The 23,823-nt window shown below is 53.1% G+C and overlaps 1 protein-coding gene and 1 non-coding gene across 3 annotated transcripts; both read right to left on the bottom strand.

Moving 5' to 3' along the window:
• Positions 1-347: 347 nt before the first annotated feature.
• Positions 348-18,811, bottom strand: LOC131503559 (protein Shroom2-like). Of its 2 annotated transcripts, none has more exons than XM_058715007.1 (5): positions 18,713-18,811; positions 13,439-13,963; positions 12,361-12,532; positions 6,004-6,276; positions 348-3,128 (listed from the first exon to the last, which is right to left on the bottom strand). In XM_058715007.1, exons 1-5 carry the CDS (start codon positions 18,802-18,804, stop codon positions 2,862-2,864), a joined length of 1,329 nt encoding a protein of 442 aa, XP_058570990.1. In that variant the 5' UTR covers positions 18,805-18,811; the 3' UTR covers positions 348-2,861. The 2 variants fall into 2 exon arrangements, with proteins under 2 accessions (XP_058570990.1, XP_058570992.1); XM_058715009.1 differs by having other exon boundaries at positions 6,004-6,273.
• On the bottom strand, positions 8,741-8,825 carry TRNAC-GCA (transfer RNA cysteine (anticodon GCA)). Its single transcript has one exon. It is a non-coding gene; the product is annotated as a tRNA-Cys (tRNA).
• Positions 18,812-23,823: the final 5,012 nt, after the last annotated feature.

Genomic DNA, 23,823 nt, shown 5'->3' with positions numbered 1-23,823 from the left:
CCAGGCTGCCGGTTCCAGGAGAAAGACAAGAGACACACGGAGCAGAGTACCATGATCGCCGCATGCGTGAGCTAAAGAGATACCGTACTGCACACTGAGATCTCACAGTTGCTTGTTACACAGCATCACAGCATAACTACAGCCACGGCTGACTGATACGACCTGTGTCCCCTGACTTTTGCCTGCCTGCAAACTGATCAGCCTTAGCTAGGCTGGCCTAAAGTTACACACATATAGAGAATCCATCCCACAATTTATCAGTGGCTTAAGAATTTGACCTATGGTGAGGACAGTTTGATTAAAAAAAAAAAAAAAAAAGATAGAACATAGGTAAGTCAAAGACATGCTCCATTCACTCAAAGACACATTTATTCTGTTAAAAGTCAAGCAGGACGATACGATGAGAGCTAAGTGGTAAGGGTCGAGCATGAAGTATGTACACATTTTCCACACTGGACTGCAGGATAAAAGCCACAGGCCATACCCCTGACTGAAATCTCGCCATACAGAGCATTCCACAGCTGTGCTACGACAGAGGGGGAGGAATCAGCCGCCACCTAAGAATGCCAAGGGCAAAACATTAGCACCAGATTGTTGTTGTATGCAATAACATAGCTATGTACAAAGATATGTACATCGACTCACTGGAATCTTTGGGTCCCTGCTGACTAGACGCTGAAGAGGCAAACAGGGGAAGGTACAGGACAGTGACCCCATGTGCTTCGCGGCAAGGGGGACAGAGCACTGTATATTGCTGTGTGTAAGAGAAGGTCCTCAAAAGACCTAAAAGGCTGGATAGAGACACACACCTCCTGTTACTCACATTTTACATATATATCATCAGAATGATTCACAATACTGTATTCGAGGGGAAAGATCACAGATAAACGCTTTGTCTAAATTAAAAGCAAAACACGCTGAAATTACTGTGTTTGTCCCCCTGAGGAGAATGACAGAGGTCCGTGGACAGCCAACTTCACCTTCTCTGAAGTGACCAGTTTTCACAGGAAGGGACTACAGCAGGAGGAAAGGAGGACACGTCATTGGCAGGATGGGGATTTTTTTTCAAGTCAGAACTCGCTCAATTCAATAGGACTGGAAACTTCTGAAAAGGCATAGAGCTTTCTGGCATGAGTGGATTGCCAAAAAGAGGGTTTATTGCGTGCGTTACTGAAGCTTGCCACTTTGGGACCCCCGTGGGGTGCAGAGACGTCAGTGCTGTGGCTCAGGGGTCCAGCTCCCCCCCTCTGGCTCATCAAGTACAGACAGCGGTCTGTTAAGACATTTGTGTGCACGTGTGTTCTGGGAAGGCAACCGTCGCCGCGGACAAAGGGACGTGTCCCCACCTGTCGGAAAACTTTCATGGGAATAGGGGAAACGAGGATCCAAATGATCCCTCGATCAAACAAATGTCCGATCATCACTTCAACATGACGTCGTCCAAGGGGCTGTCCTGCCATTTACCACGCGTTTAATCGGATGAGCATCTGTGAAGAAGCTCTACATCGGCGTAGATTAAACGGAAGTTATAACCAAGCCGATGGCGGTTGAATGTCTTTCCACGTGCTTATTTTATTGCCCGTGCACACGGCCTCTGTGCTGAAGCACCCAGTTATGTTTCTTGCCCATGTACTAACCAGCTGTTTGTTCTCTTGCTTCTGAAAGTTCTTCACACGTTCTAGATCCTTTGTCATAGACATGATTAGCACATCTTTCCTCCCAGTCTGTGACTTGTCCACTGGAAACTGACAGCATGACAGTGTTTTCTTAGTGAGCAGACTCTCTTGAGAAACTTGCGATTTCAGCTGATAAACAGGGGACAGAATCTATAAACTGTGGCAGAAAAAGATCGGGTTTGGGAGTTGTAATACTCCATGGGGCCTCTGAAAGCACAGAGAGGAAAGGTTCTTACAAGTAAATGGAAAGTAACCCTTACGGCATGGCAATAGATTTAAAGAGGCAAAAACAGAAACGTAGGCAATTGTCACTAACAACCATACGCACACAAAATAAGTGTTATAGGCAGAAGGTAATTTCAGAAATATGCTGTTGGTCTCATGAAACAAGTATCTAGCGAGCACATGACTCCTACTGGACACACTATTGACCGAGGACTTTCACTTTGCAGGAAAAGATCACTTGAACCGTGACGCCAGGACTGAAGCTCCTTGTGCTGTGCACGTGTTTTAAAGCATGCACACGATTCTTTCTGTGGCGATTTCAGGATGCGTGAAGCCAACACATAAGGTGTTCATTTCACAGTGGGTTTTTAACCACTGGGAAACCATTCCCCTTTCCAAAAGGTTAGTAACTTCTCATCATATCATCGTGGTTTTGCTGGGAGACTGAATGAAGGACGAGGAAGGGTCCACACCATCGGACGAATGGGGTACGACGGGGCAGCCCACGCTTCCCAGGGTAAGGAATCGCAGGGTAAGACGGGAGCCAGGGGTTCCCCGCTCATGCGCCTTCGAGACTCGCTCAGGCTGCTTCCCGGGTGGTTGGTTCAGGATGTGAAGACGGGAGGAAGGGCACCCCTACCAGTGAGAAGGACCACTTGCATGCACTACATAGTCTATACTGCGGGAACCCGCCACCCTCCGGAGGCTGGGCCACGTGTGGTAACTGGCAAAGCAAAATGGCTAATGGTGAGATGTTCTGCTCAGCGTTCAACGGGGAAGCTAAAACACATTAAATAGACCATCGCAAACACACACGGAAGTTATTGCTTCTCTAAAGCAGCCATCCCGCTAGGGGACGACTCGGGCTGCAGGACATAAATACCGGCTGGGGTCTCCGCGTGCATCCTCCGGAACCGAGCTCAGAGGGGCACTTTCTGGCCTCCGCCAGGGAGGGCCCTCCTATTTGCCTCTTTCGGGCTGCAGGCTGTCGAACAGACACTTGAGCTGCTCTTCGCCCAGGTGTATCTTGTCTTCCAGCTCGCGCTGCTCGATGATGAGGGCGGACTTCATCTTCACGAAGTGCTCGCAGTCGGCCAGGCTCTCCTCGCTGAGGTAGCTGGCCAGGATGTCGAACACGATCCGCTCCCGGCGGTCCAGGTTCTCCTTCAGTTCCTTGGCGTCCTCGTGCTGCTGGATGAGGACCCGCTGCTTCTCGAGCAGCGATTGCTGGGGAGAGAGAGAGAGACAAGCCCGTTGAGGACCAGGGCGAGAGCAGGGGCTCCGGGCGGCTGCCGCAAGATGCCGGCCACGCTGCGGGCTGCTTCAGGGGACACCCTGACGCCAGGTTAGGGAACAGAGGTCTGACGGCCTCTGCACGGAGATACTCGGGCGCGGCTAGCCCCAGCCCTTCCTCGAGAGCTCACAGGCTCGTCCCGCCTCCCATTTCTTCCCACTGGCCTGGAACAAGGCTGCTCACAGGAACAGCCTTGACGAGAAGAGCTGTCCCCGGACAGATAAGGACAGAATTCTGAGAGGCTCGAAAGGTGTAAAGGACTTAGGGATCCCATGCGCGTCAGAGGCCTGACCTTGACAACACCGCGGCAAAGGCAGCAAAAGGCGCGGATTCCGAAGAACTCGCGGAGCGGGGTGTGTACACCCTTCCGCAGGAGAAGAGCCCCTGGGCGAGCTTGCAGGGCACGCGTGAGGGAGCAAGGACAGGCAGGACAGACGCAGGGTGACGGGGGAGACTCCCCGGCTCCCCACACGGGCCCGCTCTGGGGGACACGGACGACCCCGTTCCCAAAATGTGGCACTGACCGCCGCACCGTCTCTCCGCAAAATACACACCTAATGGTCCCTGCCTTCTCTAAGTTTAACGAAAACTAAGAAAGGAAGAGATGAGTGCATTCAGTCTCCCACCGTCGGCTGGGGGAGGCCGGGGCTTCATTTCCTCCGTGTGATTTTTACTTGGGCAGCAGGACAGCCGCTCTCATTCCGCCACTTTGCAACGTGGCCACGCACAGTTACCAACAGCCACCGTGAGAGTCCAGCATGCGGCGGCTCTCTGTAAAACGCCCGCACACAGAGAGCGCGCGATGAACGTGAGCGGCCACCGTCACTAAGCAGAAACTGTCTTGGTGGGCGTCAGGTCCCCTGCCCACTCCCGTGCAACACCGCCCTCTTCAGGTCACGCGCACAGGGAATTCTCACGCAAAGAGGAGGCAAAGCAAATCCGTTAAACCCAAAGGGAAAGGTGCTAACAGACCCTAGAAGTGTGCTTTGGATTATTAACATCGGTCCGGCTGGGGCGCCTGCACGGCTTTGTCAGGTAAGTGTCCGACTCTTGAATTTTGGCTCAGGTCACGATCTTGTGGGTTGTGAGTCCGAGCCCCGCATCAGGGGAAAGAGCCTTGGGATTCTCTCTTTCCCTCTCTCTCTGCCCCTCCCATGCTGGTGTGTGCAGGAACTCTCTCTCAAAATAAATACATAAAAACTTAAAACAAAACCAGTCAGGCTGACTAGGGACAGGAGGCTGCAGAGGCTGGGAGAGGACCTGATGGGGACATTTTCTGTCTGGAAAGATGGAGGGAGCCTCAGAAAACCTTCTGTGGTGTCTTTTAACTAGTTACTATGTTGTCTCTGAAAACCTTAGCGTCTCCAAACTTCCGCTGCCTGACGCAGATTTTCCTCCAACGCCAACCCTGCTGGAGACGGGGCCTCCTCACTGCCCCTGGCTGGGGGAATGCAACACTCCATTCACAGGGAGCCCCCGGGACGTGCTGAGGGCTCCAGAGCCTGGTACTCAGGAGGACCACGTGCGTGGTCCTTAGCGTGGCATTCCTTCATCATCCCCAAATTCTAAATAAAGTATCTGTCCGTTCCACCCACACGGAGGGAAAGATAGATTATAGAGGAGCTGAGTTGCAAAGACCACACTAGTTGTTCACTTAAATCAATACTCGAGAACATTCCAATTATGTATAAACGAATCTCTTTCTTGTTCTAGTTTTTTTTTAAGAATATTTTTATTTTTGAGAGAGACAGAGCACACTTGAGTGGGGTAGAAGCAGAGAGAGAGAGACTCCCAAGCAGGCTCTGTGCTGACAGCAGAGAGCTCAATACGGGGCTCCAACGCTCGAACCACAGATCATGACCTGAGCCATTCGGACACTCAACAGGCAGAGACACCCAGGCACCCCTCGCGTTATCTTCCTCTCCTCAGATACACGTGGCAAAGACGAGGAAATCAGAAAGTGGAATCTGAACATCACCCAAGGGTCCCGGCTATTTTGTCAATGCTTATCCAGTATGTTCAAACGGTAGTCATCAACGACTTAGCTAAGCACAGAACGACAACGTCTGCGAGCTGCGCTCGAGAACATTTAGGTCGCCTGAAAGCGCTCTCACCTAGAGTAAGGGAGAGGGCTAACTCTTCTGCTCCCCTTTCAGAGAAGGAGCCTTATTAATAATAAAGATGATCATTTGAGGGCCTACACAGAGAAGCAAACTCCATGTTCTACTGATATTTGACCCAGGAAGTGAAGCCAACAAGGGGGCTATTACTTCCTGCATTCTGCAAACCCCCTGAGAGACACATTCCAGGCTGCACACCTCAAGAGAGGGGGAAGAGGCAGACAAGTCCTCGACTGCTTCCAGATTGCCGTGTGCACTCCTGTTAAAAGCAGCGACAACATCGCATTCCATTCTCAGTGAGACCCACTTACACGCATGGTCAAGAAAGGTGAAAGAGACTATTTCCTAGGAAGAGACGCTTAGCAGTAATGATCCGTGGGAACAGGGGAGAAGATGTGAAAAGGAGCCCACAGTTCTTCCTGAACATCACAGCAGCCCTGCAGTCCCATGACCACGCCTGTCAGGCCCTGCCCACCACACCCCCCAGCACCTGTCTCCCTCAGTTACCAGCAAAGTGAGGGAGAGCCCTGGACACCCGAAGGCGTCCTGCGCTGGGAGGTGCACAGGCCGCTGCAGGGACCGCGTGAGGCTTCAGGGCACCAACTCATGACGCCCCACGCGGAACCTTCCCGCAACCACCTCCTGCCCTGCCCCCCCGCCGAGTCCAGGTCAGACACGTTGTATCTACCCGATCACCAGGAGAAGTAGTGTCATCCAAATTATTGAGGGCGTTTTCTACCCTCGCCAGACGGCCCGACAGCGACAGCAGAAGGTTCACCACTTTGTCCAGGTCCCCAATGAACATGCGGAACTTGTCAAACTCGTTGGGTTTGCACACGTCTTTGGCGATGGCGTCCACCTCGTCCCCCAGTGCGCTGTTGGCACGGATGTCCTCCAGCAGGCTCTCCCGGGCTTCCCGAAGCACTTGCAGCTTGCGACTGATGCTCTCGATGAGCTCCTGCTGTAGGGCACAGGGGGGCATGCAAACACTCGTTAGGGTGACCCGACCTGGCACCTACAGCGGCTGCCCGGGCCCTGTGGTCTCACGTAAGTGACCTGCGTGGGGAAGAGTTGATTTTGCATCAACTTTCTAAGAGAGGCTTTCTAAGACCCGGGGAGGGAGAACAACTCCCGGTGAAGTCCCTGGCGTGACATTTAGACATGAAACGAACCTATTCTCCTCCCGTTAGTGTCCTGTCACACAGCGATAGGTAGGACGTGGCCCCTCGAGATAAACCTCATTTCACCTTCACCTTGGCCGGGATTCTCGGGGCCCACGTGAGATTCTGTGCTTCATAGTCTGCAATCTTCCAGTGCAAGAACTGACACGTACACAAGTTATGGAGTCTCACGCCTGCTACTGAATGGCGTGATTTAAACGTATGCTCCACACACAACTAGCAACTTAAAGTTAAAAAAAATAAAGGGATGTCAGTAAAATTAAAAGTCTTTTGAGAGTAACCTGACTTGAATGTGACTGAAATGCACATATATTACTAACTTTTTAAAAATATGGCAAGAAAGGGGCGTCTGGGTGGCTCAGTCAGTTAAGAGTCCGACTTTGGCTCAGGTAATGATCACGGTTTGTGGGTTCGAGCCCCGAGTTGGGCTCTGCTGACAGTTGAGAGCCTGGAGCCTGCTCTGGATTCTGTGCCCCCTCTCTCTCTCTGTCCCTCCCTCACTCATGCTTTGTCCCCCCCCTCTCAAAAACAAAAGCATTAAAAAAATATTTTAGATAAAATAAAATAAACTAAATATGGCAAGATATACGTCTCAAAAGTTATCATTTTATGCGTTTTTAAGCGTACCACTCTGTGGCATTAAGTACATTCACGTCGTGGGCAACCGTGACCACCGCCCATCTCCAGAACTTCCTCTTGTTATCCAACTGACACTCTGACCATTAAACGTGAGTTCCCCACCCCCCTTTTCCACAGGCCCTTTAAGTGATTGTCTTTTAAAGGGGCAAAAATAAAAAACAAAACATATAAACTGGCCTTCCTGCTGAAGTGGCAGGATTTGAGTGGCAAAGATGGTCTGCCCCCTCTGGCAGATCTGGGGAAACGTACAGGGATGGCTCTAAAGGAACGCAGCAGGTGAGCCCAGGCTGCCAAAACCACTGTCTTCCGAGCACGGATGTCTGTGTGCCGTCAGGCCCACCCACAGCAGAAGCGCCAGGGCGTTCACCCCCACGTGCTGAACCACACACAGCCCACGTGAACCCCCGCACGCCACAGCGCCGAGGTGCACAAACCCAAACGAAGACTGCAGAATGTGAACACTCACGTCCAGTTAGGATGTTCAGCTCAGCCTGCTGCAACAAGGGACCCCACGTATAGAAAGCGGACCTATGAAGTCCCCCCACACCGTCACCGCGTGTCCTGGACCCTTTACAGACTCCAACCCCACAGGGAGCCGGCAGAGCCGAGCGGAGAGAAGTCACCCGCCCGGAGAGAGCGACGTCTCATCAAGCTCTCCAGGACCGTGATCTTGGCTGCACAGGGGAAAAGGAGCCCGCACCTCCAGGACTGACACGAAAGCTGAACGCGTGCCTGCGTGACAATCACCAGCCTGGCGGCTTGCGGTAGGTACCCGTACTTGGCAGGTATCAGCAGTCCTGCGTGCAGGCTGAGAAGGTGCCCCGGCTTAACAGACAACAGTGGGGTAAAACCCGCCTGTCATGGGGCCGACGGGGTGGCTCAGTCGGTTAAGTGGCCGACGTCAGCTCTGGTCGTGATCTCACGGTTTGTGGGCTCGAGACGACAGCTCAGAGCCTGCAGCCTGCTTCAGACTCTGTGTCTCCCTCTCTCTTTGCCCCTTCCCTGCTCGTGCTCTGCCTCACTCTCTCTCTAAAAAATAAGTAAACGTTAACAAAAATTCAAAAACAAAAAACGCCTGTCCCGATGACAGTTTAGGTGGGCAAAGTCACACGGCGGCATGAAAGACACGCTGAACCACGAGCAAGCCATCGCACGCTTTGCAGGAGCCGATGACGTGTCCGCTTTGTCTGCGGAGGAGACGCTGATGAGAATCCCCATCTGGCGTTGATGCGCGTGCACAAGTAAGTATGACGATAAGTCCACGGCCTGGAAAGGCATGGGCACCGCCTGCTCGTGGTCCAATCTGCCTAGGGCTTATCGCAATGTCTGGGTATCCTGCAGATTAAGATAGCAGGCAGTTTCAGAGGAGAGCTGTCCTTGTCCTCACTGCAGATTAATCGGCATGGGTTTTCTCCTAAAACACCCAACATGGAATTTATAAACTGCTTTGGGCTTTTTCGGGTCAGGTTCTAGTTAGTCTTCCCTCACTAATTTATTTATTTTACTTATTATTTTGAGAGAGAGAGAGGGAGAGCAGAGGAGGGGCAGATACAGAGAGAGACACAGATTCCGAAGCAGGCTCCAGGCTCCATGCTGTCAGCACAGAGCCCGATGCGGGGCTTGAACCCACGAACTGTGAGATCACGACCTGAGCTGCAGTCAGACGCTCAACCGACTGAGCCACCCAGGCGCCCCTTCCCTCACTAATGTAAAGCTGTATGTGTCTACAGTTCTCTGATATTTTCTCTCAGAATGTGGGCTGATGCTTGTGTCTCGGTGCGTCTGGTTACCTACCTATCTGGGGAGACGGTTTAAGTCAACTTCGAGTCCCACGGCTAAGATGGCCTTTTTCAGACACTCATAACTTGAGGGAAGAGCACAAAATGGATTGTAGGGATGGAGAACCTTCCAAATTGTCACCTGCAGGCAACCCGTAACCCGAGTGAACACCTCAAGCAATTCAGAGGATTGTGGATGTGTGAGGACCCCTAGCCAGGGCTTCTGGTAACTTTCCTGTTTCATTCTTCTTTAGCAATTATCGTGATAAAGATTTCACACCAATGCATGATACGCGCCTTCAAAACCTGCAATAACAGCTGAGCGAACTTGAAGCTGGGCGTTTTGGAAGGAGCCCAAATTCCTCTGATTCCTTTATATGTCGTGCGTAAAGTTTTATTAGAAATACCCTCCCCTTCTTCCATAAAGGGCCAGACACTGACTTTCGGGGATCTTGGGACAAGGCCTGGCCCAGGAAACATACGGATCACTGGTTATCTGCACCAGCCGGGGTGCAGCAGGCCTCACCCGCCACGTCAGATGAGCCTCGCGTGAGCCCATCCGCTTGTGTTCTGCAGCACATGGCATTCAAGAGGGCCTGGGGGGAGAGCAAGTGGTGGCAGAGGCCAGCCACCCCCCCGCCCACCCTGGGTCTCACAGCAGGTGCACTCCTGCCCCTTATCTCTGTTTCCGGTGCCCCCTGCACACCTACTTTTGTCCCCCTCTGTGGGGGGAATGAGGTCTTTTCTCTCTGGGCCTCACGCCCACCTCTAAGTTCCAGGGAAGAACCACAACCCTCAGATTCCAGATGTTGACCATGGAGTGTCTGCTTCTGCCGAAGAATCCCATATCTCAGTCGGGGCCTCTTTCTGGGCAGAGTGTGCCTGAGCCGCCTCAGGTGTAAAAATGGATTTTGCCTTCCTGGGGTAATGCTTCCAACCAGCCACCACAATTCCCTCTCTGCATCCCTGTGTCCTCAGCCTTCTCCTAAAACACAGGGTCATCCGATTTGGCACTCGGGCTCTGTGAGCATGCAGCGATGCTGGGACCATGACAGCCAAGGTCCCTCTGGGCACGTGGGTCCACATGCGATTCGGGGTCAAGCCGCTCTACCGTTATGGCCCATCAGGTACATCCACACGGCACGGACCTCCTTCTCCCCACCGTGAACACTTTGTACAACCACACGACACAGTGTATTTGTGGGTTATGGGAAGAAGGCTGAAAAGACAGGGTGCCAGCTGCCTTTGTCAAATCAAGCCGAAAAGCAGGATTACTGAGTCACTAACACCACAGAGAACTGTGATTTATAGCATTTGCCGTTTACTGTGATATTACTCAACATTTGCATCTGGAATAAGATATGTCAGTTGGGTTAAGAATTTAATCATGCGAGGGTGCCTGGGTGGCTCAGTCGGTTGATAGTCTGGCTTCAGCTCAGGTCATGATCTCATAGTTTGTGAGTTCGAGCCCCGCATCAGGCTCTCTGCTAACAGCTCAGAGCCTGTTTTGGATCCTCTGGCCCCCTGTCTTGCTGCTCCTCTGGCCCCCAAAATAAATAAACATTAAAAAAACCCAAGAATATAATCATGCGGAGTAGGTTGGGGGGGGTGCGGGGAGTAGGCTGTCAGGAGCCAAGTTCACAGGGATTCATCTCAATCCCAAAGCAGTCATCTAAGGTGAGGCAGTTGCCCAGCAACTCGAGCCTCCCAAAAGCAGAAAGAGAAAAGAGCCATCCAGATGGAGGCTGGGCAGTACCAGGGCGTGCTCCACCCCAAACTCATCACAGCACGAGAAACAAGGCCATGTCGTAAAAAGAGTCTGACTTTGTTCGGCTCAGGTCATGATCTTGCTGTTCGCGGGTTCAAGCCTCATGTCGGGCTCTGTGCTGACAGCTCAGAACCTGCAGTCTGCTTCACATTCTGCGTGTCCCTCTCTTTCTCCCCCTCCCTGGCTCATGTTTGGTATGTCTGTCTTCTCTCTCTCTCAAAAATAAACATTAAAAAAGAAGAAAGAAAAAAGAAAGAAATTGGGTATGTTTTGGAAGCCAGATACAAGCCCAGGACTAAAATTCTTATCTTTTATTCCCTTTAATTCCCTTGAACAAAAAAGCAAATATTCCCCAAACTGAAAGTAAATTTCTCTCATGCATGGGTCACAATATTTCTTCTATTATATCTGAAATCAGCCAGTGGTGTTTTTAAACCACCAACTATACACGGATAATCTTTTGGTAAGATTTTTGTTAAAGAAAAAAAAAAAAAGTGTTTGTTTTATGAAAGCAGTTTTCCAAAGTACTAAGCATATGGCAAATGCTCACAAAAGGCTGCTTCCCTCCTTTTCTTTCCCTGGTAGTATTTGACGGGCTCAAGGCCCTGGAATAAAGAGTACGTGCTAGCCTCCGAAACGGACTTTCTTTGGCAATCCCGTCATCTGTTTAATGCTAAGGCCTTCCTAAAAAACTAGGTAATCACCTAGATGCCACAGGTCTGGCGTGCTGACAGATCATGGAGATTTAAAGCTAATAGGGCAGTAATGACATTGACACTGACAGCAGTAATGCTGTCCCTACCATGACTTCATGGCCACTCACTATGTAGTCCCTGACCTCATTTCTGACTTTATCTCCAGTCCTACCCTCCTGGTCCATATAGCTCCAGCTAAAGCCACTGCTGCTTCTCCAATGTGTCACAAGCCTACCACCTCAGGACCTTTGCAGCGGCTGGTCCCCTTCCCCCAGTGCACCCAGATATCCACACGGCTCACCCTTCACACCACTCTAGGTTGCTGTTCAATCATCCCCTCGCCGGAGCCCTCTCTAGAATCACCTTCCTTTGTTTCACTCGATTCTTTCACTCTGTTTTGATTCTCTCACCATCCAATGTACCACATTAAACGTTGGCAAACTCTTTCCATAAAGGGGTAGACAGTAAAGATCCTCGACGTTCCAGGTGGCGTGGTCAGCTGCAACTACTCAACCCTGCTTCTGTGGAACGAAAGCCACCAGAGAGCGTCTCTAAATGAATAAATGTGCCTGTGCGTCAATACAACTTTGCTCACAAAACCAGGTTTGGCCCACAGGCTGCAGTGTGCCGACCCCCTACTGTGTATTTGTTTTCATGTGGGCTGAACAGAGGCTCCCCTCTGGAAAGGAAGGGCTCCGTTCTGTTTGGTCTCCTGCTGTACCCCTAAGCGCCTGGGAGTTCTACGAGACAAGAAATGACGCTGCTTGGTGGACAAAGCACTTTACAAGCACTATGTGGGGACTATGATCTCCTGGCTGCAGGTATTAGAACCTGATATTCAAAGAGAACAGGTAACTTGCTGAAGGTCACAGAATGAAGTCCGCAGCATTTTAACTAGGGTGGAAGGCACAGATTACTTGGACTGTGACGTGCGGCCCCTTCTCTGCCAACGAGCACGATTTCATTGGCAACGGCCTTTCCTACCTTCTTCACCGACAGGTCGTGGTCCAAGTCGCTCCCCGAATCCTCCTCGGGCTCCTGCTGCTCCTGCAGATCCTTCATCTTGATCAGCAGCTCCGCCTTGGGGACCGAAGTGCTGTAGTACGTGGAACTGGTGGCCAGGGACATGGCCGCCGGCACGCTCGGCTCCTCTCTCCTACGTAAAAAGGTCAGAACCGCAACTGGCTGTGCCCCTACACGCACGTGCCCCCTTCCAGCTCACGGCCTCGGTCCCGATGAGCCAATGGGGCCGCTAACCAAAAGACAACAGCCGGGGGATGGGACCGCCAAAGGGGGGCGGAGGGGCAGCCCTTGGCTGCAGCCATGTCTGCTCCCTCTTGCTTTGATCCGACTCACCCCCTCTGCCCCTCTCTCGGGCATCTCACGGGCACTCCCACCTACTGTCAGTTAACGACGTGCATGGACACAATGGATATAAACAGGACAGATGTGAGCACACGCCTGTGCAGGTGGCCCACGGAATGAGACAGGTCGCAAAGCACGTTCCCCCAAACCATGGAAATGCATCCGTTCGCTCCGTTCCACAAGCGGGAACAGAAAGCCTCCTTAGTAACTATGACATTCAGGAGCCTTCGTGACTGACATCTGGGGCTGTGGGGGTGTCCTGTCCACCGCAGGGTGTTGGGCAGCCTCCCTGTCTCCACCCACAGGATGCCGGGAGCACCTCGCGGGGGCGACAACTAAAAACGTACCCGGACATTGCCAAGTGTCCCCTGGAGGGAGACGACGGCCCAGCTGAGAAGCGCTGTCTTCTGAGAGGCGCCTGCGGGCATCGCAGGAGCTGCGCTATCCTCACATCTTTGCCAGGCCTCAGAGTCGTCATCCCCAGCCACGGGCCTTAGCACTTCTTTTGGGAGGGTCCCCGGATGGCCAAAACGTGCTAAGTAAGCACTGGGCAGTACTTTCGGAAACCTGCCCCCCAGAAGCAATCATGAAAACAGACACACGGAGAAGGCACTTGCCCCCTGGAGCGAACCAGATGCTAAGAGGGAGCAGCGCACCAAGTGGCCACACCGCGCACCTGAAGGCGGTGCTTACTCACTTCTCGTCCGTGGTCCCAGGAGAGGGGACTTTGGGGAGCAGCTTCCTCCGCTGCTGGGCTTCTTCCAGCAGGTGCTCGTCTTTGGGGAAGATCCCCTCCATCAGGTCCATGGTGGTTCTGATCTTCACGCTGGGGTCCAGGATGTCGGCCAGAGACTTCTCCTTGCCCACGATCTCCCGGGCCAGCTCTTCTGACTTCAGGTCTTCGGCTGTCCTCTCCTTGGTCTTCATGTAGCTGAGCCCGGACGGAGAGGCCCCGCTGTCCTTGGCAGTGGGCGCGGGGGCTTCGGGGGGCTGGGGCGGGGGCTCGGCGCCCTGGCGGCTGTACACGCAGAAGCGGGAGTAGAACTGCTCCGAGGTGCTGAGGGTCTTGATGCGGTCTTTCTCCAGCCCGCTGGGCAGTGTGGGCAGCTCGGTGGCGTGGGCCAGGCCCTGGCGGCTCTCCTTCTCAGGCCGGCTCTCCGAGTGCACAATCTTGATGGGCACCATCTTCACAGTGGTATTGCTGTCAATCACCCGCTCGATTCTGGAAAGAGAAGAGCCATGTGCTGAAAACGCAAAGCGAGCCCTGCCGTCGCCGCCTACCCAGGAGAGAACCCCGCTGGTCCCTCACCTGCTCTTCCGGCTGGGGAACCCGGGCTCAAAGACCTTTGGCCACTGAGCTGGAAGGAGCCTCCGTGATCACAGACCCAGGACGGGGGATGGAGGTCGAGGAGGCCTGCGTTCCTGACCCTGAGCGTCTGGACGCCTTTTCCATTTTCAAAATCACCCACACCCCTAGGGGAGCCGGGGGTGTATCCCTGGGCTTGCTGACTGAGAGGAGGGTGGTTTAACACGCGTTTTCATGCGGATAATAGTGCAAACATTAACAGGCCCTGCTCGGTGACATTCTCCTTTGTCGGGGGACCTGCAACAGGCTTCCTTTCACAGTTATCATTAAAGCCTTCCCTCGCTGCCTCTCCAAGCAGGGCCAGTACATACCCACGGGTGCCTGCGTGGTTCTGGGGCCGCCGGGAGACTTCTAGAAAGATTGCCTATGTTTTTTTTCTTTTAATGTTTATTTTTGAAAAAGAAAGTGCAAGTGGGGTAGGGGCAGATGGGGGAGCAGAGGATCGTTTGAAGTTTAAGCAAAAAATCCCCAGACGACTGTTAAAGATTTAAAAGTAAGCTACCTAGGGTGGCTCAGTCGGCTGAGCGTCCGATTTCGGCTCAGGTTATGATCTCACGGCTCGTGGGTTCGAGCCCCGTGTCGGGCTCTGTGCTGACACCTTGGAGCCTAGAGTCTGCTTCCGATTCTGTGTCTCCCCCTCTCTCTGTCCCTTTCCCACTCACACTTTGCTCTCTCTCAAAAATGAACAAACGTTGGAAAAACAAGTAAGTAAAAAAGTCAGCTACCTAGTGTTAGCACACGAGTTGAAGCATTTGTTTTGGTAGGAATGCCCATTCTGAAATCCCTCAGAGGCTAGGAATGCTTCCTCTCCTCTCTCCGCACTCCTGCTGGGGGCTCAGGGCCTGGTACACAGGGAAGGCTCAACAGCGCGTGAAGGTGGGAGCCTGCCCTGCACCCCGGCTGGCGCCCCAGCAGGCAGGAGCGCGTGCACACTCATGGTCAAGGGGTAGCTGGAAGGAGGGAGAGGCCGGACATGGAGGGAGATGAGGCGAGCAGCTCTGCTCAAGAGATCCAAGTCAGCAGAGAGCAGGGCAATTTCTTTTACATTTTTATTTATTTCTAAAATTATTTTTGTTAATGTTTATTTATCGTTGAGAGAGACAGACAGAGCATACGTGGGGGAAGGGCAGAGACAGAGGGAGACACAGAATTGGAAGCAGGCTCCAGGTTCTGAGCTGTCAGCACAGAGCCCGACGTGGGGCTCGAACTCAGGGACCGTGAGATCATGACCCGAGCTGAAGTTGGACGCTTAACTGACTGCCCCCACTGAGGCACCCCTTTCTTTTAAATTTTTAAACGTTTATTCATTTTTGAGAGTGGGGGAGGGCAGAGAGAAGGGGATAGAGGATCGATCCAAGCAGGCTCCACGCCATCAACGCAGAGCCCGACGTGGGGCTCGAACTCACGCACTGTGAGATGCTTAGTTGGATGCTTAACTGACTGAACCACTCAGGCGCCCCAAGAACAGTATCTCTGAGCTGAGCCCAAATGACCGGCAGCTCAGGAAGCCCTGACACAGGGGGACCCTGACCCTTCCCCTGCTGACCCATCGGTAGCTGACCGTGGATACAGAGCAGGGCCAGGACCCCTCCCCGGCTTCTTGTTCAGCCTGCAGGTCACTGGGATCGCACGCTCTCATACCAGGATTGACCGACGGGGCACACCGTGGGGACGGTGACTAATTCAGTGCACTGTGAGCGACTTTCTGGGTAGCAGCTCTTGGAGGTGGCACGGCCACCATGTGCCTCACTGAGCTTCCTGAGAACAAAGTGTACACATGTGGGTCTGGGTATAGACACTGACCCGGATTCGGGCCCTCTGCGAGCACTCATACAGCAGGGGACATGGTGCACAGGCAACCTTTTCCGACCCAAAAGACACGATGGGTGGGAACACTAAATAATGTGGGTACCCATCACCCCCAAGTATCTTCAATAGGCGCTGTCCCTGTTTACTGAAATCCCTCTCAAGCTCCTGGAAAAGACAGAATGAGAAAATCAACACTGGCTTCAGGCAAGAAAAAAATGAAACCCACTCCCTACGTCCTGAGCCGACGCAGGTCACGAGCACTGTGGGAACACATGGCTGTTTCTCCGAGGAGCCCGCAGAGCTCAGACCAGCTCCCGAGAAGCGAGCGGCCTGAGGGGCCTAGGCCAGCTCGCCTGGAACAGTGTCGCACACTTGGCCCACCACACAGACCACGTTATTGCTTCTTCTTCCCATCAGAACGGACAACGCTGCCTCCCACTGACAGGTTATCTCAGTGGTGCCCACAGTCTGCATGACACAGAACACAGACGTGGCCCCCAGATGAAGCTGTGGTTACGAGGCCACACTTGCGGAGATACAGGATGTTATCAGTGGTGTCCTCTCTGCCGAGTTATTTTCAAGGTGGAAAGAAAAGAACAGGGGCGCCTGGGTGGCTCAGTTGGTTAAACATCTGACTCCTTAAAAAAAATTTTTTTTGGGGCGCCTGGGTGGCGCAGTCGGTTAAGCGTCCGACTTCAGCCAGGTCACGATCTCGCGGTCCGTGAGTTCGAGCCCCGCGTCAGGCTCTGGGCTGATGGCTCGGAGCCTGGAGCCTGTTTCCGATTCTGTGTCTCCCTCTCTCTCTGCCCCTCCCCCGTTCATGCTCTGTCTCTCTCTGTCCCAAAAATAAAAAAAAATAAAAAAAAAAAAAAAACGTTGGAAAAAAAAAAATTTTTTTTAATGTTTATTTTTTTTTTTAATTTTTTTTTTAACGTTTATTTATTTTTGAGACACAGAGAGACAGAGCATGAACGGGGGAGGGTCAGAGAGAGAGGGAGACACAGAATCTGAAACAGGCTCCAGGCTCTGAGGAGTCAGCACAGAGCCCGACGCGGGGCTCGAACTCACAGACAGTGAGATGGTGACCTGGGCCGAAGTCGGACGCTTAACCGACTGAGCCACCCAGGCGCCCCAATATTTATTTTTGAGAGAGAGAGAGAGAGAGAGAGAGAGAGAGAGAGAGAGAGAGATACAGCGTGAGTGGGGGAGGGGCAGAGAGAGAGAGAGGGAGACACAGAATGTGAAACAGACTCCGGGCTCTGAGCTGTCAGCACAGAGCCCGACGTGGGGCTCGAACCCACGAACCGTGAGATCATGACCTGAGCCGAAGTCGGACGCTCAACCGAAGGGGCCACCCAGGCGCCCCTTAACATCTGACTCTTGATTTCGGCTCAGGACATGATCTCTTGGGTCTGGAGTCTGAGCCCTGCATTGGGCTCTGTGCTGAGAGCGTGGAGGCTGCTTTGGGATTGTCTCTCACTCTCTCTCTGCCCCTCCCGTGCTCATGCTCTTTCTCAAAATAAATCAATGAACTTAAAAAAAAGAGAACGGCTTGAGACTCTACAACAAAAAGGTCCAACAGAACTTTCTGGGATGATGGAAATAAATGGTATGTGTGCCATTAACCACACGTGGTGCAGCTGATGCACAGAATTTATTTTGTGTTTCATTAACTTCCATTCCTACGGCCACATGTGACTGTGGCTACCATATTTGACAGCAGGGGACATCGGGGCCAGAGCATTCCCTGCTGCGGGGCTCACCTGTGCACTGCAGGATGCGAGGTGTCCCGGCCTCTGCCCGCTGGATGCCAGCAGCAACACTCGCTCTTCAGCTGCGACCCCCCAAACCTCTCCAGACACAGCCAAATGCCCCCCCGGGGGCAAAGCCACCCTCCCCCAGATGGACAACCATGGCCCTAGCAAGCAAGATGAAAATTCTGCACTTCTGCCCTTTCCCAGTTCTTCAAAGGCACTCTGAGAGGACGGCAAAGGGAAACATTCAGTGTTCGGGACCGGTCGGTCCCTGCCTGACCATATTTATCAACGTCTCCACGGGCACGGCAGACAAGTCCACGTCAGAAATTCTAACAGCAGCACCATGGAGTTGAACAGGTTTTTCCTCTGCCTTTGTAACGTGTATACAAGCTCTGCTTTTCACATATGACACAGAAAAAAAATGTGTTGGGGCACCTGGGTGGCTCAGTCGGTGAAGCGTCCAACTCTTGATTTTGGCTCAGGTCTGATCTCACAGTTTGACGGTGTGAGGCCCCGCGTGAGCCCCACATGAGCCCCGCATGAGTCCTGGCTGGGGCTCTGCGGTGACAGCATGGAGCCTGCTTGCGATTCTGTCTCCCCCTCTGTCTCTGCCCCTCCTCTGCTCACACTCTCTCTCAAAAATAGAAACATAAACCTACAAAACGTGTGGAAATACGGGACATTATGAAAAACACCAAAGTCTCCTGAAGGCATCAGGCTTACTGCACACCGGACTCTCCAACCAGACAAGTGCTCAGGGAAAGCACAGCCCTCATGGGCAGATGCCCGGAGGGAAGGCACACACCACCGCTGGGCCTGGACCACGGGGACAGAGGACAGTCCGCACCTGCGGCACATCCCCTTTGCTCCTGGAGAACAGGGCACCCCCGCCCCGACCCCATTTAAAAATCCACGAGACCCCTGGAGCTGTGGGTTGTCCCCCATGGGGTCCAGACACCGCCCACACCGCCCAGGAAAGACGCCTGGGAAACCTCCTGCGGGAGCCCAGGGAAGGGCAGGCGCGGGGCCAGGGCCCTACCTGGTGGAACTCTCGTCCTGGACCAGCAGGGGAGGTCTGTCTGTGAGCTTCTGCGGGGCGAACTGGGGCGAAGGGGAGCGAGAAGTCTCCATGGCGGCCGGGCGCGGGGCCCGCAGCGAGGAAGGGAGCGGGGCTTGGCGCTCAGGCCCGGCCCGGTGCCCGTCTACATGCCTCCCCGCGCGCTCGCTGTCTTCGGGCCTTTGGCCGAGGGCCGGGCGGGGGGCGCACGCGTCCGGGGCCTCGGGGGACGGCGGGGGCCCGCTGGGGGTGCCGCCGGCCAGGCCCCCCAACTGCCCGGGCTCACGCTTGGGCGGCGGTGGCGGCGGCGGCCTCCGCGGGGCTGGCTGCTTGGGGACGGGCGTGGCGCTCAAGGGCCTGGGCTCCTGCCCGCGGGTGTGCGGGGCCGAGGGCGCGCCCTCCGAGGATCTGTAGTCTCGAGGGAGGGTCCCCGCTCGGCCGCGGGCCTCCGGGGGCACCTCCGGAGCCCCCCAGGCGGGAGACGGCTGACCGAGCTGGGCCGGCGTCCGGGAGTCCTGCTGTCCTGCCGCACCGCTTGCCGGCCGTCGGACATCTGCTTGTCTACAGGGAGAAAGTGTACAAGTGAGCGCACGATGCCAAGCCGCATCTCTCCAAACCGGACTAGATCCAGATCTCGATGACCTTAACTCATTTTCGGGAATGAAAGCCAGATACGTTTTCCCACACCTGTCCCCGCTGTTCGTGACGCGAGGTATCCAGTCCAAGCACACACAGGAGGCTGCATGTTGCTACCTCACGTAACAGGACGGGAAATACTAAAATCACACGCACACACTTAAGGTACAGACATGTACTTGCAGACACAAGTTGCATTGTGGGGCAAGAAAATTCACACTTTATTTATTTATTTATAAAGGTTCAGACCTCTTAAAATTTTTTTCAATGTTTATTTACTTTTGAGAGACAGAGACAGAGACAGAGAGCGTGTGGGGGAGGGGCAGAGAGAGAGAGAGAGAGAGAGAGACAGAATCCAAAGCAGGCTCCAGGCTCTGAGCTGTCAGCACGGAGCCTGACGTGGGGCTTCAACTCGGGAACCACGAGATCGCGACCTGAGCCCAAGTCAGATGCTTAACGGACTGAGCTACCCAGGAGTCCCCTTTACACATTTTTAAAAACAACACTGGTGAAAAATCTCATATGGCTATATTTAGAAATATTTATTTCTTGATGTAACAGTATTTTTATGTGGCTTATTTAGGAAAATTGCCATTTACAAAAAGGCATAGAGCTTTCTAACATGAGCCTCAAATCAATTTATGAATAAAGCCTTTAAAATCAGTAGTATATTATTTTTCTCCTAAAGTTTTATTTATTTTGAGAGAGACAGAGGCAGCGTGAGTAGGGAAGGGGTAGAGAGAGAGGTAGACAGAGAGAACCCCCAGCAGGCTCCATGCTGCCTGCGTGGAGTGTGATGTGGGGCTTGAACTCACAAAGCCGTGAGATCATGACCCGACCCAAAAGGAAGCGTTGGACGCTTAACCGATGGAGCCACCCATGCACCCCAATCAGTCGTATATTATTAAAAAGGAGAAAAACATGGGGCACCTGGGTGGCTCAGTTGGTTGACCGTCCCACCCTTGATCCCTCGATTTTGGCTCAGGTCGTGATCCCAGGGTCAAAGGATCGAGCCCCACGTTGGGCTCTGTGCTGAGTGTGGAGTCTGCTTAAGAGTCTCTCTCTCTCTCTCTCTCTCTCTCTCTCTCTCTCTCTCGCTCTCTCTCCCTCTGCCCCCTCCCCCACTCATGCTCGCTCTCTCTCTCTCTCTAATAAAATTTAAAACAAGAGACAAAAACAAAGACTTTGGGCGCTGCAGTGGCTCACCGATCATTCCATACTGCTACCCGTTCCCAGCTCTACCTCCACATTCGATGCACATACGCGTGTGCTCAGTACGCACAGACGCACACGCAGGAAGGTCTCCGCAAAACCCGGACGGAGGCACACGCTCCAAGCACGTTTCTCTGCGCTGCAAGCAGCGCTCACTCACGGGCTAAGCACTCTCAACTCTGTGACAGAGCAGCCTGCCATGCCTTTGCCAGCACAGTTCCTTCCAACCTGACACAGTAAGAAAAGGAGCCTCTGAAGGACCGTTCCATTCAGGGAAGAGCAATTTGGCATTGACGAGATCACCTCAGAGCTGTTAAAGCAAACTCTAACGAGGGCAGCCGGGGGGAACCAGAAGACAGAGCACCGGTGCCCGTAAGTGACGTCCCCCTCTAACAAGCTAGGTAAGGCTTTCCCCCTCATTCCAGCACCCCCTTGGGGCCCAGGAGCGAGCCTGCCTCCTGGGATGTGATGCCCGGCCTGGGTGTTATGGATGCCCCAACCCCAGCCAGGCTGCTGCACGACAAAGTCCAGTGCCCGGTGCGTGTCCCTCTGACCGTGTCCCTCGGGGAAAGGGCCCCTCAGCTTCAGCGGATGCTCTGGAGGAGAACCCTGACCATGCCCAAGTCCCTCCCCTTCCCGTCGTCAGCCAGCTGGGGGCAGCTCCCCACCTTGTGCTGCCGTGAGCACAGCCACACACGGCTGGCCCCGGCCGCACCTAGAAGCTGGAAGCCGTCCACATCTGGGAGAAGTCGGAAGAGCTCAAGTCCCACAGGGGCCCTGAGAGAGGGCAGGTGTGGTCTCTGCTTTCAAGACGCTGGAGACACGGCCTCGGCTTCGAAGATGCACGGTGACAAAGCAGCCAAGCAAAAGAGTTTAAAATATTAACCCAGCTTCAGAAAGTTAGATATGCAAGAAAAAAATACATACTACGTACACACTAAGAGAAACTAGAAGTTTTCAAAATAACTTTTTAATAAAAAAAATTTTTTTAGATGTTTATTTTTGAGAGACAGAGAGTGAGCAGGGGAGAGGCAGAGAGGGAGGGAGACACAGAATCCGAAGCAGGTTCCAGGCTCTGAGGTCAGCACAGACCCCGACGCGGGGCTCCAACTCACAAACCGTGAGATCATGATTTCAGCTGAAATCAGACACTTAACTGACTGAGCCACCAAGGCACCTCGGAGCCCTTCCTTTTTAAATGTTGAAACATTTTTCAAGGATAGGGGCTCCTGGATGGCTCAGTTGGTTGAGTGTCCAACTTCAGCTCATGTCATGATCTCATGGCTCATGAGTTTGAGCCCGCATCGGGCTCTATGCTGACAGCTCAGAACCCGGAGCCTGTGTCTCCCGATTCTGTCTCCCTCTCTCTCTCTACCCCGAACCCACTCGCATTCTCTGTCTCTCTCAAAAATAAACATTTTTAAAAAATTTAAAAAATTTTCAAGGATAAAGTCAATGGTGATAGAAATGGTGATAGAAAGATCCACACAGAGTAAGAAAATAAGAAGTCTTAAGGATTTGCCAGCAAAGGCACCTAACCATTTAGCTCCTAGGAATGCCTGGAACAGTGAGTCAAGCCATACAAAGGAACATTTAAAAGGCAGCTGCATTCCAGACTCCCAGCAATTGATATGCAGCTCAGGTCACTCACTGTCATGCAGAACATGCTAATGACACGTTATCAAGGAGAAGGCTGCTCCAGGAGGAGGCTCCCAGGACACCTGCAACCCCTGGGCAGGTGGGAGCCCAGCGCCTGGGTCTGAGGCAGGGCAGCAAAGCAAAACAAACCTCATCTGGATTCTCTCTCTGCCCCTCCCCTGCTGGTGTGCGCTCTCTCTCTCTCCTAAAATAAATAAATAGACTTTAAAATAAAAGCTGACGGGTGCCGGGGTAGCTTAGTCAAGTCAGCATCTGACTCTTGATTTCAGCTGAGTTCATGATCTCATGGTCGTGGGTTTGAGACCCAAGTCCGGCCCAGCACTGATAGCATGCAGTCTGCTTGGGATTCTCTCTCCCCCCAGCGCCTGGCTGTTTTCTCCTCTGCCTGCTGCCATGAAAGGTCCGAGGCAGGGCAGCGAAGCAAAACAAACCTCATCTGAAGAGGAACCCCCCCCCCCCCCGCCCCGCCCCAAGGCCACATAAATGCTGCTCAGGACCCCAGACACCCTGTGATAGGGGCAGAAATGACCAGAAGTCCAAAAGGAGAAAGACTATATACAGACACATACATACACACACACCAAATGCCCAGGGAATCCCATCAACACTGGTATTATTCAAATCTACGTTGTTGATCTGGGGATGCGGCCGGTCAGCCCCATGTCTAACTGTGCTTTCTAGATCTGAGAAGTGACGGTTTTATTTCCAGGTTCTTTCTGCTCGTGATGAGCCCTGTTGTGGCCCTGGTTTCCTCTCTCTGGGCCACAGGTTTCTGTTCTGTCTCACACAGGCCCTCTGCTCCTGGTCACCCGTAGCCCAGGACTGCTCTCACTCTCCAATGCTTGCATGGTTCACAGTCTCCACTCACCTCACTGGCCTATAAGAGCCTCCACGGAGGGCAGGAGACCAGGCTATCTTCTTGAAGCCTCACAAGCAAATATTGCATGCACCATGGCACACGGTCACCCAAACATCAACGTACAAATGCATCTGCTGCTTTCAGTCACTGTGCACAATGGTAAGGAGCAAGGCTGTGTTGCTTTCCTTCCTCCCTTCCTCCCTCCCCTTTCTTTTACGTTTATTTTTTATTCTTGAGGGAGGGAGGCGGGGGGAGGAGAGAGGGAGAGAGGGAGAGAGGGAGAGGGAGAGAGGGAGAGAGAGAGAGAGAGAGAACAAGTGGGGGAGGGGCAGAAAGAGAGGGAGACACAGAATCCAAAGCAGGCTCCAGGCTCTGACCTGTCAGCGCAGAGCTGGATGTGGGGCTCGAACTCACAAACTGTGAGATCATGACATGAGCCGAAGTCGGACGCTTAACTGACTGAGCCACCCAGGTACCCCATTTCTTTTTTTTTTTTCTTTTTTCTTTTTTTCTTTTCTTTTTTTTTAAAGTTTACTTATTTACTTTGAGAGAGAGAGAGAGAAAGAGAGAAAGAAAGAGAAAAGAGAAAGAGAGAGAGAGAAAGACAGCAAGCTGGGGAGGGACAGAGAATCCCAAGCAGGCTTCACACTGTCAGCTCGGTGCCTGACACAGGGCTTGAACTCACAAACTGTGAGATCATGACCTGAGCCCAAATCAAGAGTCGGAT

This window comes from Neofelis nebulosa, assembly GCF_028018385.1.
Source record: "Neofelis nebulosa isolate mNeoNeb1 chromosome Y unlocalized genomic scaffold, mNeoNeb1.pri SUPER_Y_unloc_1, whole genome shotgun sequence".
Taxonomy (NCBI): domain Eukaryota; kingdom Metazoa; phylum Chordata; class Mammalia; order Carnivora; family Felidae; genus Neofelis; species Neofelis nebulosa.
This window is presented reverse-complemented; position numbering and strand designations above follow the sequence as displayed.